The 18,593-nt window shown below is 49.8% G+C and overlaps 1 protein-coding gene and 1 non-coding gene across 3 annotated transcripts in view; both read right to left on the bottom strand.

Moving 5' to 3' along the window:
* Nucleotides 1–12,118: 12,118 nt before the first annotated feature.
* TRNAG-CCC (transfer RNA glycine (anticodon CCC)) lies at nt 12,119–12,191 on the bottom strand. The gene has a single exon. It is a non-coding gene; the product is annotated as a tRNA-Gly (tRNA).
* Nucleotides 12,192–13,487: 1,296 nt separating this feature from the next.
* The window catches only part of SYNGR1 (synaptogyrin 1), a 30,344-nt gene continuing 25,238 nt past the window's right edge, over nt 13,488–18,593 (bottom strand). The window contains exon 4 of one of the 2 annotated variants that reach the window (XM_005207334.5): nt 13,488–17,284. In XM_005207334.5, coding sequence (XP_005207391.1) covers nt 17,063–17,284 — 222 coding nt within the window. In that variant the 3' untranslated portion in view covers nt 13,488–17,062. The remainder of the gene's footprint in view (nt 17,285–18,593) is intronic. The other variant, XM_010805714.4, reaches the window with a different exon arrangement.

Below are 18,593 nucleotides of genomic sequence, written 5' to 3'. Positions count from 1 at the left end.
TGAAATTTTTCATAATGAAAAACTAAAAATCGAAATGTAAACACAGTCCCTGCCCTCTGGGAGTTCACAGTCCTGTGAGGGAAACAAACAATCAGGCCCTGGCAGAGCCAGGCAGAGCAGTGTACAGGGCAGACATGGGGCTAGGGGACCCAGAAGAGAGCCACCTCTCTGACTTAGGAAATCAGGGAGGGCTGCCCAGAGGAAGGGACATCTTAGCTGAGGCCTGAAGGATACATAGTGAAGTGAAAGTCGCTCAGTTGTATCCGACTCTTTGCGACCCCGTGGACTATAGAGTCCATGGAATTCTCCAGGCCAGAATCCTGGAGTGGAGAGCATTTCCCTTCTCCAGGGAATCTTCCCAACCCAGGGATCGAACCCAGGTCTCCTGCATTGCAGGTGGATTCTTTACCACCTTAGCCACAAGGGAAGCCCAAGAATACTGCAGTCGGTAGCCTATCCCTTCTCCAGGGGATCTTTCTGACCCAGGAATTGAACCAGGGTCTCCTGCATTGCAGGCGGATTCTTTACCAACTGAGCTATCAGGGAAGCGCATGAAGGATACATAGGAGGTGGTCAAATGACAGTGAAGGGAAAGATGTTCCAGGCAGAGGTACCTGCAAGAGTGTAGACCTGGTAGAGAAAGAAGGGCGGTAGCTGAAGCCTAAAGCGATGGTCTGTCTGGCTTCAGTGTTGGTGTGCTACATCGCTTCAGTCGTGTCTGACTCTTTGTGACCCCGTGGAGCCTGCCAGGCTCCTCTGTACATGGGATTCTCCAGGCAAGAATACTGGAGGGATTGCCATGCCTTCCTTCAGGGGACCTTCCCAACTCAGGGATCGAACCCTTGTCTCTTATGTCTCCTGCATTGGCAGGCAGGTTCTTTACCACTAGCGCCACCTGGGAAGCCCTCGGTGGTGGTGAGATTGAACCAAAGCTGCCACAGAGGCAGGGCTGGACCAGAGATGCTTCGTGACCATGGGAGTCTGGGGGCCCCAGGTGCCTGGCAGCTGGGGAAAGATGTGATTAGATCTGGATTTGAGGAGGATCTTTCTGATCACTGGGACTCCTGGGTGCAGGGTGGATTGTGGGTGGTGGAGAGTGCCCTGGGCATCCTCACCTTTGTAGCTTTTTATTTCTCCTGAATTACTCCTTTAAGATCATTTCCAGAATGCTCACCCCTCCCCCATACCCTGCTCTCAATTTCTCCGTGCACTACTTCTATCCTCCCTTCGGTTTACCTCTTCAGAGATGCTGAGACCAATACCAGGGACGAGGGACTTCCCTGGTGCTTCGGGGGCTAAGACTCTGAGCTCCCAATGGAGGGGACCTGGGTTTGATCCCTGGTCAGGGAACTAGATCCCATATCCTGCAACTAAAGATCCCACGTGCTGCAACTAAGACCTGGTATAGCCAAATAACTAAATAAATAATTTTTTAAAAAATAAGAGAAAGAAAGGATTAGGTTTTACTCATCTCTGCAACCTCAGTGTTTTGCACACAGCAGATACCAAATAAATGCTTTGTGAATGAAGAAGCTTTTATTGAGCACCGAACAAGTGCCAAGTGCTTTTCTCAGTGCTTTACACGTATGACTTCGTGTGCAGGGTTGTCATAACTACCCTGTGGAACGTGTTACTATTACCCTTGGGTAGGATATGCCATCAGACTATGATGCAGGTCTGAAAGTCTGACTCCTGGGGGATGGCCAGTGCGGTGGGTGGGGTAGGAAGGATCTCAGATGGCTGGTAGTGCAGTCGGAGGACAGTGTCAGCCAGGCCACCTTGGAAGTCACGTTAGCTCAGCACGTGTTAGCTCCCCTCTGCTCAGTCACTGGCTGGAAGCAGCATGTTCCTACAACCTCAGCAGCAACATGAGGGTGGATCTGCAAAGGCAGCAGCTGGAGACAGCTGTCAGCAATACACACAATCCCCAGTTTACAGTCATGAAAACTGAGGCCCAGAAAAGTTAGGTCACTTGCCCAAGGTCACACAGCTAGGAAGCCATGGAACTCCTTTGCTTCAGGAGCTGTCTTTGTGACCTCCTACTCTGTGACAGTGTTGTTAAGGGTTGAATCATGTCCTCCCAAATTCATATTTGAAGTCCTAAGCCCCAGAACCTTGTCACAGATGTAATATGCTGGATGGGGTGGGAGTGGGGAGGAATAAAGAGGATCAGATCAGATCAGTCGCTCAGTCGTGTCCGACTCTTTGCGACCCCATGAATCGCAGCACGCCAGGCCTCCCTGTCCATCACCAACTCCCGGAGTTCACTCAGACTCATGTCCATCGAGTCAGTGATGCCATCCAGCCATCTCATCCTCTGTCGTCCCCTTCTCCTCCTGCCCCCAATCCCTCCCAGCATCAGAGTCTTTTCCAATGAGTCAACTCTTCGCATGAGGTGGCCAAAGTACTGGAGTTTCAGCTTTAGCATCATTCCTTCCAAAGAAATCCCAGGGCTGATCTCCTTCAGAATGGACTGGTTGGGTCTCCTTGCAGTCCAAGGGACTCTCAAGAGTCTTCTCCAACACCACAGTTCAAAAGCATCAATTCTTCGGCATTCAGCCTTCTTCACAGTCCAACTCTCACATCTGTACATGACCACAGGAAAAACCATAGCCTTGACTAGACGAACCTTTGTTGGCAAAGTAATGCCTCTGCTTTTCAATATGCTATCTAGGTTGGTCATAACTTTCCTTCCAAGGAGTAAGCGTCTTTTAATTTCATGGCTGCAGTCACCATCTGCAGTGATTTTGGAGCCCAGTAAAATAAAGTCTGACACTGTTTCCACTGTTTCCCCATCTATTTCCCATGAAGTGATGGGACAGGATGCCATGATCTTAGTTTTCTGAATGTTGAGCTTTAAGCCAACTTTTTCACTCTCCACTTTCACTTTCATCAAGAGGCTTTTGAGTTCCTCTTCACTTTCTGCCATAAGGGTGGTGTCATCTGCATATCTGAGGTTATTGATATTTCTCCCCGCAATCTTGATTCCAGCTTGTGTTTCTTCCAGTCCAGCGTTTCTCATGATGTACTCTGCATATAAGTTAAATAAGCAGGGTGACAATATCCAGCCTTGATGAACTCCTTTTCCTATATGGAACCAGTCTGTTGTTCCATGTCCAGTTCTAACTGTTGCTTCCTGACCTGCATACAAATTTCTCAAGAGGCAGATCAGGTGGTCTGGTATTCCCATCTCTTTCAGAATTTTCCACAGTTTATTGTGATCCACACAGTCAAAGGCTTTGGCATAGTCAATAAAGCAGAAATAGATGCTTTTCTGGAACTCTCCAAAATAAATAAATAAATAAATAAAATAAAGAGGATGGAGAGGTGGAAATCCAAAAGGTTTCCAGCCTTAGGCAACTCAGCTAACTTCTCTAAACATCTTGAAAGTAAAAGTGTTAGTCACTCAGTCCGTGTCTCTTTGCAACCCCACGGACTGTGGCCCACCAGGCTCCTCTGTCCATGGAATTCTCCAAGCAAGAATACTGGAGTAGGTTGCCATTCCCTTCTTCAGGGTACCTTCCTGACCAACAGATCAAACCTGTGTCTCCTGTGTCTCCTGCATTGCAGGCAGACTCTTTAGCATCTGAACCACTAGGGAAGCCCTCTGAGCATCTTATCAATTGTTTATTTTCTTTAATGAGTAATTCTTAGGCAAAGTTATAGTCATCAGAAGTGGGTCAGTGGTTATCAGGGGTATGGGAAAGCAATTGGATAGCATTGTATGTATTATATTATAAACTTTTTTCCACTGAATGTAATTTTAATGTTTTATTTCGTTATTCTTCTACAAGAAAGTTCTTACTTCCCTTATGGTATTCCACTGTAAAAGTAAAACCAAGATTACTTAACCAGTTTCCTTTGTGTGATGTCTTGGTTGTTTCCTGTTCAGGATTCCACTGAAGGTTGCATTGCAAATCCCTGTAGACCAAGATTTCTTAACTTTCTCTGAGCTTCTGACCACTAGGAGGAGCCTCCACCACCAGCCCCCCACCCCCAATAGTATTTTAAAATGCACGAAATAATATATCAAAGTTTATAAAGGAGATCAATTATATTGAAATGCATTTATCAAAATATATATTTAAATTGGGTACAGTGGTCTAAAGAAGGTATGAGACCGTGGAGCAAAGCCGCCCCAGCAGACCCGGAAACCCACAGTGAGAGACAGAACAGACCCAGCTGTGCGGCTTGAAGCATCCAGCCTCACCCAGCCACAATCAGCTGAAACTCACAACACCTACAGATGTGTGCTTTTGTTTTAGAATAGTGTGTTAACACAGCAAAGGCTAACTGATACAGTGGGGGGAGAGTAGCCCTCCAACAGAACCCATCACCTCAGCGCATGTCCCACTCCTTGCTACCCCATGGACTGTAGCATGCCAAGCTTCTCTGTCCATGGGATTCTCCAGGCAAGAATACTGGAGTGGGTTGCCACTTCCTCCTCCAGGGGATCTTCCCGATCCAAGGATCGAACCTGTGTCTTTTACATCTCCTGCATCGGCAGGCAGGTTCTTTACCACCAGCACCACCTGGGAATCCCCCAAACCTGGAACAGAAATGGCAGATAAGCGTATGAAAAGATGCTCCACATGTCTTCACTGTTGTTGTTAAGTCATATCCAACTCTTTTGAGACTACATGGACTGTAGCTTGCCAGGCTCCTCTGTCCATTCTGTCCATGGAAATTCCCAGGCAAGAATACTGGAATGGGTTGCCATTTTCTTCTCCAGGGGATTTTCCCAGATTGGGGATTAAACCCACATCTCCTTGGTTGGTAGGTGGATTCTTTATCACTGAGCCAATGGGGAATCCCCCACATGTCTTTGGGGAACTGCAAATTAAACAATGAAATACCACTACACATCTATTATTATGTCTGAAATTCAAAACATGGACACCTCCAAATGTTCACAAGGATGTAGAGCCATAGGAATTTTCCTTTATTGCTGGTGGGAGTGCAGAAAAGGCACACACACTTTGGAAGACAGTTTGGTGGTTTCTTGCAGAGTTAAACATAGTTTTACTGTATGATCCAGCAATTATGCACCTTAGTATTTATCTAAATGAGTTGAAAATTACATTCACACAAAAACCTGCACATGGGTGTTTACAGAAGCTTTATTCATGATTGCCAAAACTGAAGCAACCAAGACGTCCTTCAGTAGACGAATAAACAACTGTGGGACATCCAACCAATGAAATATTATCAAAGATAAAAAGAAATGAGCTATTGGGAGTTCCCTGGCAGTCCGGTGGTTAGGACTCAGTGTTTCCACAGCCATGGCCCCAGGTTCAACCCCTGACTGGGGAACTAAGATCAGAGTATGCACATTTTTAAGGATTTTGCTGCAACTGGAAAGTTGCCTCCCAGTTTGCAGTTGCCATTTCCAGTCACCCGGCATAGAAAAGGGCCTGTTCTCCTGCCTCCGACATGCAGCCAAGGGTCCTGGAATTCTGGGGTTTGGGCCGCTGGGCAACACTGCTCTTTAATACAGCCCATGAGACCAAGTTTTCAAATGTTCACTTTGCCAAGTGACTTGCAAGCCATGCTTCCTGTTTCCTGCTCTGACCTGGCTGCCACTCATCGCCTGAGCCACCTCCCTTCCTCTGGACCGCTGCCCTTCTTCCAAGAAATGGGTCATCTCCTGCCATCTACTGATATCTCCAGGCTTCAGCTCCCAGGACGGCTTCTCTAGGCTCAACACTCTCCCTGAATTCCCTATAACACAGCTACCACCAACCTAATAAAAATCTGACTGCAGGTTTGTGGAGAACAAAAGGCAGATTTAAACCGGAGGTCGCTGCTGCCAAAGTCCACAGTCTGGGATTCTCCACTGGGGCCACATGACTGTTTTCTTTTTAGCCCACCTTGGTCTCTGGTTAGGGGCTCAATGCCCTCGACTGGACCCCTATTGCCCAGCATGCAGCCTACTGCCCAGCATGCAGACCACCCCAGCCGCCACCGCAGGGGAGAAGAATCCTGGCCTCCCATCTAAAGCGTGCTTCAGCTCCTGCTCTTGCACCTTCCTGCAGAGAGCAGTCCAAAATCGAGTTTGGGGTGAGGGCTGGAGGCGTCCTTTAACTAGCTAACCCAGTTTATATAATGGATTAGAATATTTAACACCTTAGTCTAAAGCAGCTAGCTTGGAATGTCCCCAAGAGCATCAGGGGGCTGTTACTTTGCAGCTGACTAAGAGGGCTGGAGGAAAGGGTATTTCCAAAACAATTCAGAACAAAGGGAGGATCTTCTCTGTAAACAGATCCCCTCTCCTGCCCTAGAATGCAAAAGCTGTGTATAACCTATACAGTGACCGTTTCATCATCAGCAGTTTTATACGGTGCATTCTCCATGGTACCTCATGACACTTTCATTATTATTATTATTATTTTTGGCTATGCCAGGTCTTAGTTGCATGTGGGATCTATTTCCCTGACCAGGGATCAAACCTGGGCCCCTTGCATTGGGAGCATGAAATCTTAGCCACTGGACCACCAGGAAAGTCCCAGATAATTTGGTAAATGTTAAACAGTGCCTCAATTTGACTTAACTCATATTTCTGTGATTACTAGAAAAATTGAACTTTGGCCCATTTATATTTCTTATATGTGAATTGTCTGTTTAGATTATGAACCTGTATTTCTGTCTGGTGCTGTGCTGTGCTCAGTTGCTTCAGTCATGTCTGACTCTTTGCGACCCCATGGACTGTAGCCCACCAGGCTCCTCTGTCCATGGAATTCTCCAGGCAAGAATAGTGGAATGGGTTGCCATGCCCTCCTCCAGGGGATCTTCCTGACCCAGGGATCAAACCTGCGTCTCCTGAATTGCAGGAGGATTCTTTACCGCTGAGCCACCAGGGAAGCCCTTTCTATCTGGTAGCACGTAGGAAATATTTTTCCCGGTTTTTCATTTTCACTTTGTTGACATATGAAGCATTTACATTTTTATATAGTCCGGTCTCTCAGTACTTTCCTTTCTGGTCACTGCCTTCTGTGTTAGGTTGACAAAGACCTCCCCTACCCCAAATTCACATAAATAGTCACTTAAATGATTGTGTGGTAAAGCACCTGCCTGCAGTGTGGGAGACCCCGGTTGGATCCCTGGGTGAGGAAAATCCCCTGGAGAAGGGAACGGCTACCCACTCCAGTATTCTTGCCTGGAGCATTCCATGGATGGAGGAGCCTGGTGGGCTACAGTCCATGGGGTCGCAAAGAGTCAGGCACAACTGAGCAACTAACATATTCCATTTGGAGTTTTAATGCCGTGTAAGGGATCCAACTTGATTGTTTCCATATACATAGCCAATTTCATACTAAAGTCTTTTATTGAATAGTCTCTTGAACTGCTTTGAAAGCTACCTTTATTTTGTAACTCTTATACACCAGTTCTTTTGTTTTTAAAATCCTTACCTCCCAGGGATTTAACAATCCAGGAGCATCTCCAGGGCCTTTAGCACGAGAACATAGAATCTGCTCCAAACGTGTTGGTTCTTGTCCCTTCTCCTCCCCTTTTCCAGTCCCACTTGCCCCCTCCTCATGCCGTACGCATCTACCACTTGACCTTGGGATTCTGGGAACAGTTCCAGATTCACAGAAGGTGCTAAGGCCTCTGCCATTTGGGCCACCAAACTGCTTTTCTGGCCTGTTAGTCACCTCAGCCAAGGTGACCTTGCTGTGAGGACTGGATGGGTGAGCCCCAGGAAGAAGATGGTAATTACAGAGTGCTGGGGAGGTGGGCGGAGAAGGCAATGGCAAGCCACTCCAGTACTCTTGCCTAGAAAATCCCATGGATGGAGGAGCCTGGTAGGCTGCAGTCCATGGGGTCACGAAGAGTCGGACACGACTGAGCGACTTCACTTTCACTTTTCACTTTCACACATTGGAGAAGGAAATGGCAACCCACTCCAATGTTCTTGCCTGGAGAATCCCAGGGACGGGGAAGCCTGGTGGGCTGCCGTCCATGGGGTCGCACAGAGTCGGACACGACTAAAGCGACTTAGCAGCAGCAGCAGCAGGGGAGGTGGGAGCGGGTGATCAGGGAAGATGTCAAGGAGGAGGTGACCTTGGAGCTGAGTCTAGGAGCACAGAGGAACTAAGCAGACAGAGAAGGGAGAAAGGGCGTTCTGGACCAAGGGGACAGCACGAACAAGGGGTGGGTTAGGGGGGTGCTGGGCAATGGTTGAAGTCATGGGAGGAGGCTGGAGACGGGTCTTGACTGCAGTATGCAAGCTCGATCTTCGCCGCAGTGTGGGATCCTTGCCGCAGCTCGTGGGATCTTCGCCGCAGGGTGGGATCTTGGCTGCAGTGCGTGGGATCTTCGCTTGCGGCATGCGTACTCTTGGTTGTGGCACGCAGGATCTTTGATCTTCCTTGTAGTGTGTGGGATCTAGTTCCCTGACCAAGGATTGAACCCAGGCCCCCTGCATTGGGAGCACGGAGTCTTAGGCACTGGACCACCAGGGAATTCCTACAGTGGATGTTTAAAGCCACAAGACCAGGTGGGTTCACCCAGGAAGCGAGTGTGGATGGAGAAGAAGGCCAAGGATGGGCCTGGGCGTCTGCCATGTTGACAGCTAGGGCTCAGCCGATGACAGTGGCCCAACTGATGTGACTTTTAAAAAGCCTGCAGATTTGGAAAAAGTTTGAGGAAAAGGCTTTTGGTTTTGTTGAAGTTTTTCCAGTATTTGAAGTAACATTTTCTAGGACATGTAACTGGGACAGGCTTGGGAAGACAGCAGAGATGGGTGAACCCAGAGGAGGGTGGATGGCTTACGAAAGCCGAAGCCTTTGCTGATCCAGAAACATTCAGAGCCGGGGGAATTGCTGCATAAAAGCCTTTAAGGATCTGTGAATTACTGGAAATATATACAAATATTTAAACAAAAGGCAGCAAAATGCCTAAGAGCATGGGTTTTGCAGGTGGGGCCCTATGGTGCTTCAGGCTCTGCCCCAGTGTGACCCTGGCGGTGCCCAGCTCCTCCTTGGTACAATGGGATAAGCATAGTGCCTCTATCCACAGGTGTAAAAGTGAAATAGATACTACGAAGTGCCTACCATAGAGCTGGCCCTAAAGGGAAAAACAGTTTTCTTCTATACTTCTACTCCCACTTCTGACACCAAAGGTATGTGGGTTTCCCACACTGACCAATTCTCTGACACCAGCTGAGTGTCCTAACCAAAGCTTATTTGGTTTTTTGTTTTTTAATAATTTTATTTATTTTTGGCTCTGCTGGGTTGTGTTGCTGCACAGGTGTTTTCTCCAGTTGCAGTGAGTGGGAGCTAGTCTTCACTTCAGGGCACAGACTTCTCACTGTGGTGGCTCCTCTTGTTGCTGAGTACGGGCTCTAGGGTGCTTGGGCTTCAGTAGTTGTGGCACATGGGCTCAACAGTTGTGCTTCCCAGGCTCTAGAGCACAGGCTTAGTTACTCCAAGGTATGTGGGATCTTCCTGGACCAGGGATCGAACTCGTGTCTCCTGCAATGGCAGGTGGATTCTTTGCCACTGAGCCAACAGGGAAGTCCCATATTCAGTTATAACACTATGGTCCTGGAGTTAGGGTCCCATCCCTCAAGTTAGGAGATCAGTTTCAGGGACTGCCCTTACTTCAGAAACTATTCCTGAGCTACTGGATATAAATCAGTGGTTCCCATGGTCTCCTCCTCGGGTTCAATACTTTGCTAGAATGGCTCACAGAACTCCAGATAGTGCTTTACTTATTACTGCCTATTTATCATAAAAGGATGTCTTTCAGGAACAGCCAGATGGAAGAGACACAGAAGGCAAGGCATGTGGAAGGGGTTGCAGGACTTCCACACTCTCTCTGGGTCTGCCATCTACCCAGCACTGACCTAGAAGCTCTCGGAAGCCCTTTAGGTTAAGATTTTTATGGAGTGTCAATACATAGGCATGATTGATTAAATAATCGGCCATTGGTGATTGAACTCAATCTGTAGCCCCTCCCCTCTCTCCAGAAGTCAGCGGGTAGGGCTAAAAGTTCCAACCCTTTAATCACAGGGTTGATACCCCTGGAAACAATCCCCCATCCTTAGGGGCTTTCCAAGTCACTTCATGAACATCTGCTCAGGTGTGGTTAAAAGGGGCTTATTATGAACATAAAAGACAATTCTCTTACCCAGTTCATTCAGAAATTCCAAGGATTTTAGGAGCTCTGTGCCAGGAACTCAGATTGGATGAAGACTAAGTATGTGTTTCTTATTATAGCACAATATTACAGGCCCAGTCAAGTGTAGCTGTCTACCTGACAAGGAGACTAAAAGGAGGAGAAAAAAAAAAAAAAGATTCAGAATTGGACTTCCCTGGTGATGCAGTGGATAAGAATCCGCCTGCCAACTCAAGGGACAGGGGTTCGATCCCTGATCTGGGAAGATTCCATATGCCATGGAGCAACTATGCCTGTGCCCCACAACTACTGAGCCTGTGCTCTAGAGCCCAGGAGCTGCAACTGCTGAAGCCCAAGGGCCCTAGAGCCTGTGCTCTGCAACGAGAGAAGCCACCACAACGGGAACAAAGGCTAACCCTTGCTTGCCCAATCAGAGAAAGCCTGTGCGCAGCAACAAAAGCCCAGCACAGCCAAAAATAAATAAATATATAAAATGATTTTTTAAAAAATCATACCTTAAAAGATTCAGAATCAAATAAAGGGGAAATAGGGCGCTGAACTCCCGGGCATGTGACCAGTGCAGTCACACAAGGTCCTGCTCTCAGAAGGGATCCAGTTTTCGGTTTACTGTCCACATGTGGCATCTTGAAATACTTAACAATTTTCTCCTTGAGCTTGTTTCCTAAGAGAAATCCAACAGGACGACGAAGCATGTGTGTGAGCAGAGAAGATACAGCAGGTGGCAGCAAGCAGGTTCTGGCCAACAAGAATGGCGGGCAGTGGGCAGTCTGGGTGAGGAGCAGTTGGCCTGGCCACCGGGCGTGCACCCACATGGCTGGGCAATTTGAGACACTGTGGGGCTGCAAGGGGCCAGGATCTGTGCCCAGACTGGCAGCAGTGGAAGATGGCTGCGGTCCATCAAGGCTGTGATGAGAAGGGACCCCACATGGAAGTGGATCCTGTAGCATCTACAGAAATATAAATGCTGCAGCCCAAGGCTGTGAAAGAACTGCCAGGACTCTTGCAGTAAGCTGTCAGTGAATTATTACAAAACCAAAGCATACGCGTGGATGTTGCTATAAAGCATGTCAGGAGTCATTAGAATCCTTCAGAGCTTGAACCTCTCATTTTGAAGACTGCTGCAGCATTGCAAAGCAAGTATTCACAGGCTCAGAAATAGAAATTAAATTTACAGACCATCTTCTATAGGAAGGAATTTCATTTTCATGTGAAGTTGCATTATTAGTGAGGAAGGCATTTTAAAAATTAACTTTTCCTTGTAACTGAGGATAGAGCAAGCAAATGTATAACAGGTTATTATATACAAATCATGAAGTCACTCTGTTTCTTATACAACTTCCGTAAGTTACAGAAAATGTTGGGGAAAACATTAAAATGTCACTGTATAAATTTACATTTAAAACTACAAGTCAGACTTACATGAAATTGATTTGCATGAAGAGTTAAATCTTTTTAGAAAATGGTTCCACAAGAATCATGTGTAGATGTACTTCAACTTATATTTTGAAAGTTTATTAGAAATTTCTCCTAATGTGACAGCCTATGAAATATTCTTAACAACTTCAGCAACAGTTGCAGCAGCAGAAAGATCCTTCTCAAAATTAAAAGTTATAAAAAAATTGTGATCTTGAATTAGGCAGGAATGATTGTCATAGCTTTCCATTATTTCAATTGAAATGATACTGGCAAAAGTATGTGTTTTGGTAAATGAATTTGCAAAAAAGTGAGTCAAAAAAGTTTAATAGTCAGATATCATATTAACAAGGTGTTATTGTATTATATAAATTTATGACAATGAAAATTTGCTTTGCAATTTTAGGTTTATAGTGTTACTCATGTATCACTATTACCCCTTACATATAAGTAATAAAATATTTTGAAAGGAAAAATCTTTATATTTTAGCACCTTTAACTGTACTGGTTTCTTGTTGCTTTTTTTTGGCTGTGCCAGGTCTTAGTTGCAGCATGTGGGATCTAGTTCCCTGACTGGGGGTTGAACCCAGACCCCCTGCATTGGGAGTGCACAGTCTTAGCCACTGGACCACCAGGGAAGTCCCTTTTATTACTTTTCAAAGAGGCTGTGCATTTAATTTTGAACTGGTCTTTGAAAATTATATAGTGGCCCTGATTCTCAAAACTAGTAATATTTTTTTAAAGCATTTTCGCATTTCCCCCAATTGTCCTGACTCTGTGACAAGCCTTTCAGGCTTTTACAGACTTCCCTCCAGTCCAGTGAATGGCCATCATATGATGACTTTTTGAAAACCCACATCGGTGTGGAGGGCTGGTCATCTTGGAAGGCTGGCAGTCTCCACTGGGATGTCCCGTTCAGCCCTTTTGGGGACCCATCTTCTTGACCCAAGACTTTGTCTTTTGAATCACTCCCCCACCCCCACCCCAGATGGCAGATCTGAGTCCTTCGTTGTCAACTTTTGAAGTCTTTGGACAGGTAACATATGTGGTGCGTGGTCACTGGAGAGTGGAGGGAACACCTGAATAAAGATTCAAGGACAGAAAGTGCAAATGGCGAACAGTGTGGGCACTGCTGTTGCTCAGCTGCTCAGTCGTGTCCAACTCTCTGTGACCCTATGGACTGTAGCCCACCAGGCTTCCCTGTCCTTCACTATCTCCTAGAGTTTCCTCAAACTCACGTTCATTGAGTCGGTGATGCTATCCAACCATCTCTTCTTTTATAAATCTTCTTGAAGACTGAAGGAAAGGCTGTTACAGTGAGGCTCAGGGTCTACCCAAACCCAAAGGGTTGGAGCCCAGTCCCATCATGTCCCAGGGGTCTGCTTCAGGTTAAGGGTCATCTGCTCAGAGGGGCTCAGGTCTAAACTGCATCTCTGACACTCAGCACTCACGCAGTTGAGATTTTTGCTTGCGTGTTGGTTTAACATCTATCTCCCCTGCTGGAAGGCCACCTCTGTGAGGTCAGGGACAGTCTACCTGGTTCACTGTTGAATTCCTAAGGCCAGTACAGAGTCTGGCACTTTACAGATCTGTTTAAATATTAAAACAACTCAGGGAAGCTAACTTTAAAAACAGTGTCCTGCAAACATGTGTGTACATAAGCACATGGGAACAGTCTGGAAGGAATGAGGTCACGCTCCTAATCTTCGCTGCCTCTGGAAGGGACCAGGCTACAGAGTGGCGATAGGGTGTGCGTGCGTGTACACAAGTCAAGTTGGGGGGTACTGGCTTCAACTGTAATGATTTTACTTTTTAACTAAACAATAATGAACAATAAAGCATGTTCCAGGTCAGGGGAGACAGAGGCGATAGGGAAATGCCAAACCACACTCATGAAGAACAAAGAAACACCGTGACGCTCTGCAGTCCGCTGGTGGGTTTTGAGTCTTCACTTTATTACTATGTCACCAGAAGTCACCACCTTCACTGGTTCACCACAAATGGACGGATGTCATAGAGGAGGGTGCCATGGGGCCACTGGATTCACTCGTGAGAGACTTAACCAGGTGGTGGGGGAGTCCAGAGTGGGGGCCCAGGATGGGGACTGCCATTCACTGCGCACACGCACACACACACAGATATATTTGTGGAGCCTTATATTATACATCTTATATATAGAAAATATATATATTTATACTATACACAGGCAGTAACGCTGCGGGCAGGGCGGGGGCACCCAGACAAGGGCTGTGGGCACCTGGGTACGGGGAGTGTCACATTGAGGGGCAGCGCCAGGAGATGGGTGGACACGTCCATCCTCCCACAAACTCTTGTTGGGAGGGGTGCTCCCCCTTTGTGCTCCATAGAGAATCAAAGGGGTCTTGGGCCAAGACTGGGGGCTCCCGAGGGGTAGTACGGGGGGGTGGTCTTGGTTACATGGGGGAAGCCTGAGATCCCCAACAGACTTTGAAGATCAAGAATCACCTGGGAAGGCAGGAGTGGGGAGCAGATGCTGGGACCCTCTGAGCTGGCCCCAACAGTTACACCCCCAGGTGTGGCAGGAGCCACACCCAGGCAGATGACCTGTGACTGCACAATCAGAGGCTGGAGACCTGGATCTGGAACCTCTAGCTCTGTGCTTAACCATGGACAAGTCACTGTCTTCCTGGCCCAGACTTCACCCCTGTAAGGGTCCTCGAAGCTCTAAACTCGTGTGGAACTCAGTTTTCCTTGGCCCTCTCTAGTACTCGATGGGAGGAGGGGGTCCAAACTCAGCAAGGTCAGACTGCAGGGGTGCCCTTCTCCAAGGAAAGGCTTGGAAGCAGGGGGGAGGCAGAGGAGGGGCAGCAGGGAGGGAAAGGGGGTGCCACTGACCTGTGAGCACTGGCTCCAGGCTTGAGGCCTCCAGGGGATTGTCCCCAGCCAACAGAAGCAGCAAGACTTGCCCACCGACCACTCAGAAGGGGAGTCAGGAGCCCTGGGTCTCAATTAAATCCTGCGCTCCACATCTCTGGTCCTCTCTTTCTCACCCACCAGGGCACAGCCTGACCCCGGATGGGGTCCTGCCTGGGCGGCACCCCAGGACTAGTGGGGAATGCTGAGTGAAATGACTCAGCACCCCCATTCCTGGCAGGGGGTCTGGTAAACCTTCCCATTCTGGGGTGGCAGGGAGACGCTGTAATAAATATGCAGTACCTTGCTCTCTCACCCAGCATCACCAGCAGCTGGTCAGTGCCAGGGGAACAGACAGGCAGCACCCTGGGGTCTCCCCAGCAAGGGAGGCTTTTGATAGGGAGGAGACGAGGGGGAGGACTTCTCATAGCATCCTGTGTGGACACCAAACTTCTCTTTGCCAGAAACAGACCACATCCACCTGCACCCTGACCTGCTTTGCAAACCTCTGGTCTAGTGCAGCCCCACTGCTCAACTTGGAGGATACCAGAGTCCCAGCCTGTTCCAACCTGGGCCACCTGGGGGAGCCCCTTCCCCAGACGTGGAAAGTTGAAGTCCCCAACAAGCAGCTGTCATCCGGCTGTCTGGGGTCCTCTCCCGTCACCGCTGCCCCTTGGGAGGACTTGATCAGACCTGATCCATGCTCCACTGCTAACTCACTCGCGCGCTGAGCCTCAGTTTCTCCTTCTGTTAAGTGGGGGCAATGATGCTGCTTCTCTGCCAAGGAAATTCCCGCTCCTTCCCTCACTGCCACACTAACACCTACCCATCCTCCGGGCCCCTCCGTGGGAACCCGCATCCATACAGCTGTACTCACACAGCGCCTGGCCCCTGTAAGGGACCCTGGGTCCAGCGGTCGGTTTAACGCTCATCTCTGAGGATAGTCAGCTCCTCAAGGGCAGACACCCCACCCTCTGTGTTCCCGCCACAAATGCCCCATCACTGCTGAGTCAACAGGCAAGTGGGTGGCTATGACCTGCCTCTTAGGGTTCTCGTGGGGGCTGGTGGTGGGAACACCCAGCACTGTGCCAACCCACAATCCCGCTGCCCCACTCCCCGAGGCAATGGCAGGTGGACACCGTCCCCACAGTCTCCCCGCTTCAAGGTCTGCCCATCCTATAAGGCTCAGTGGAGAGCCTGCATTGTCCAAGAGTCCCTCCTCACACCCCCCGTGCCTCGGGGGACACCTGCCACCCTCTCCCCTGACCTGTGGCCTCCCCCAGACTTCCATGCCTGAGGGGCTCTTGCCACTCATCTTGGGGACAGTCTGTCCCACGGCAGCAGCTTCCAGGTGGAGGCCAAGCTGGGTCTAGAGCCCTGTCTTCCCACAGGGAGCCCAGTCACTTGGCAGGCCTTCTGGAAGACCTTGGCTTGGCCATCCCCGCCCCTCGGCCCCCAGCTGACCCCGGATGAAGGAAAGATGACACAGTGCCCCAGATCAGTTCTGTTTCCTGGGAGGTCGCAGGGGCAGGGAAGGGGGCACCTGCTGGGTGGCTGGGACCAAGTAGCCCAGGTAGCAAGCCCAGCTCTGCCACTCACTCACTGTGATCCTGGGCCGGGCACTCCCTCTCCAGGCCTCCTTGTCCACCTAGCCCCAGGCAGGGACTTAGCACGCCACTCCTAGAGGCAGGGACAGTAGTCATTCCGTCGGGAGGCCGTGAAGGCCTGCTGGAGCTCCTGGGAGGATGCACACAGCTCGGAGTGGTACATGGGAGCCAGGCCGGCCCACTCGGCTCTCTCGCCCGGGAAGGCGGCCAGGGCAGAGGCCGGCGGGATGTGGGGAGAGGGGCCTGGAGGCAGGGCTGTCCCGCTGGGCGGAACAGTCGGGGCAGAGCAGGCCCCTGGCTTGCAGCAGAATCAGGGTGTCTCACGGGCTGAGGTCCCCAAGGCCTCCCAGAGGGACTGTAGCACTGAGCAGCGGAGCCCCGGGCTCGGGGATGGGAGATGGTGGGGACCCTGGGGGACAGAAGGTGCTCTGCAGTCGGGTAGCCTATGGTGGCCCCACTTCTATCACTGGCTGCCTGAGTGCCCTGACCTCGCCAGGCCTCAGTTTCCTCAACCATAAAATGGAGGCGGCCCAACACTCTGAGCAGGGCGGGGGTGTCACTCCTAGCAGGTGACAGCCCCCAGCGCCCTGCGGGTACTCACACCCCGCAGTCAAACCTTCCCAGCATCCTCCCGGTGGAACCTTCTCTCCATTCCTTCCTCTGGTTAAGAGCAGGGCCTCCTCCACATCCCCTCTTCCTCGTCTCTGGGGACCATCTGCCCTAGCACTCGTGCCAAGCACAGGCCTGACATACAGCAGGTGCTCAATGAAGGCCTGCAGACATAAGGAACGAACGCAACCCCCCAGGGCGCTGCACACCTGCACACACGTGGACACCCCCAACCCCTCACTGCCCCCGCCCACCCGAGCGGCCCTGGACCTCAGTGGGACCACCTGGAGGTGCCGGGCAGGGCAGCCAGGGAGGGAGCAGGGGGGCTGGGTGTGGAGGGAGGGGGCAGGGGGCAGCTGGGGTGGCTCAGGGGCAGGCGGGGGGCAGGTGGTCCCTGTGGCTCAGTAGCCCTGCGACTGGTAGCCCTGGGGCTCGGGCTCGAAGGCGCTGGCCGGCTGCTGGTAGGTGCCGCCCATGCTGGTGGGCTCTGGCCCGGTGCTGGGCTCCACGTAGGGGGCGTAAGGCATGCTGGAGTCCTGGCTGGGGTCCATGTAGTCCTGGGAGAAGAGGGCCGAGTCGGCGCCAATCTGGTACCTCTGGAAGGCCAGCACAGCCTGGCCCGCCTGGGGACGGGGGTTGGCAGGGACAAGGACAGGCGGGAGGGGGTGGTTAGGGGAGAGACAGACAAGAGCACTGGGTTAGTAGAGGTTAGTCCACAGGACATGGACAGTAGAGGGTTAAATATCCTCAAAACACGCTTGAGGGGGAATGGAGGAAAGCTGTCCTCAGAAGCCAGCCCAGAACCACACTGTCCAGCCAATAAGAACTTCAGAGATCACTTGCCTGATGACCCCTAATGCCAAAGGTTAGTGAGGGTAAAAAAAATTCTAGAGTCTCCACTCTGGAGTGTTAAAATGGCCTAAGCCCCATAATATCCTTCTCCAACCGTGTTCTTAGGATGTTAGATGGGATGGAGAAAAAAATTTCTTGGTGGGACAGAGAAATGTTGGCCTCTCCTAAAAGTTATCCTGTCCCTCTTGCAGCTAGGCATAGCCTTATCACTAAGCTCTAGCCAATGCGTCGGCCCCAAGTTCCCTGTCTCACCCTTTGACTTGATGCCTGGAATGCAGACATGAGAGCTGGCACTGTAGCTGCCATAATGGACCATGAGGTCCATGAGGCAAACTGTAGGGATGGAAGAGGCCTCAGTCACTAAAGACTTCTGGAGTCACTTATGCCAGCCCTGGACTGTCTTCCCAGACTGACTTTTTCAGACCACTGTCATTTGTGATTTCTGTCATTTGCTGCTGAACCTAATTCTAACTGAAATGCTTAATCAAATAAGTTTGGGAAACTGAGTTAAACAGAGGACCATAGGAGTCATCAGAGCTTTGATTATTTCATGTATGCTGGGATCCCCAAGCAAGCAACCACTTATCTAACCACTGAAGCCCTTTTTACATAGAACTCAGTTGGGAAAGACTTATCTACAGCATATACACATAGGTGGGAAACGCTTTTTAAGTAAAAGCAATTACATTATTATTAAGGACAATGAAACTGATCATACCAAGCTAGGGAATAAATTAAACCTGTCATGAAAAGATAGTGTTTACAGGTTTACACTGAAAGCCTTCTCCAGAGGTCTTCCCAACCCAGGTCATCTGCCTGTGATGGGAAAATGCTTATGTTCTACATAATTCTCTTTGGGGGCCAGGAAGACTGAGGCCTAGAAAAGGGGTCCTCATGGCAGAGTCAGTGCCAGAACCCAGATCTGAACATAGGGGTCCTGCCCCTCCCTAGGCCAGGGCCCTCCCCATCTCCTTCCTTTGGATCAGCCAGTTGACAAGGCCCTAAGTCAACCAGGAACCTGAGAGGGCCAACAGATGAGAGGCAGAGGCAAAGTGCCAGGGGCCTGGAAAAGGCAGACCA

The sequence above is a fragment of the Bos taurus genome, chromosome 5, assembly GCF_002263795.3.
Source record: "Bos taurus isolate L1 Dominette 01449 registration number 42190680 breed Hereford chromosome 5, ARS-UCD2.0, whole genome shotgun sequence".
Classification (NCBI taxonomy): domain Eukaryota; kingdom Metazoa; phylum Chordata; class Mammalia; order Artiodactyla; family Bovidae; genus Bos; species Bos taurus.
The sequence above is the reverse complement of the archived record's forward strand: the minus strand, read 5'-3'. Positions and strand labels throughout refer to the sequence as shown.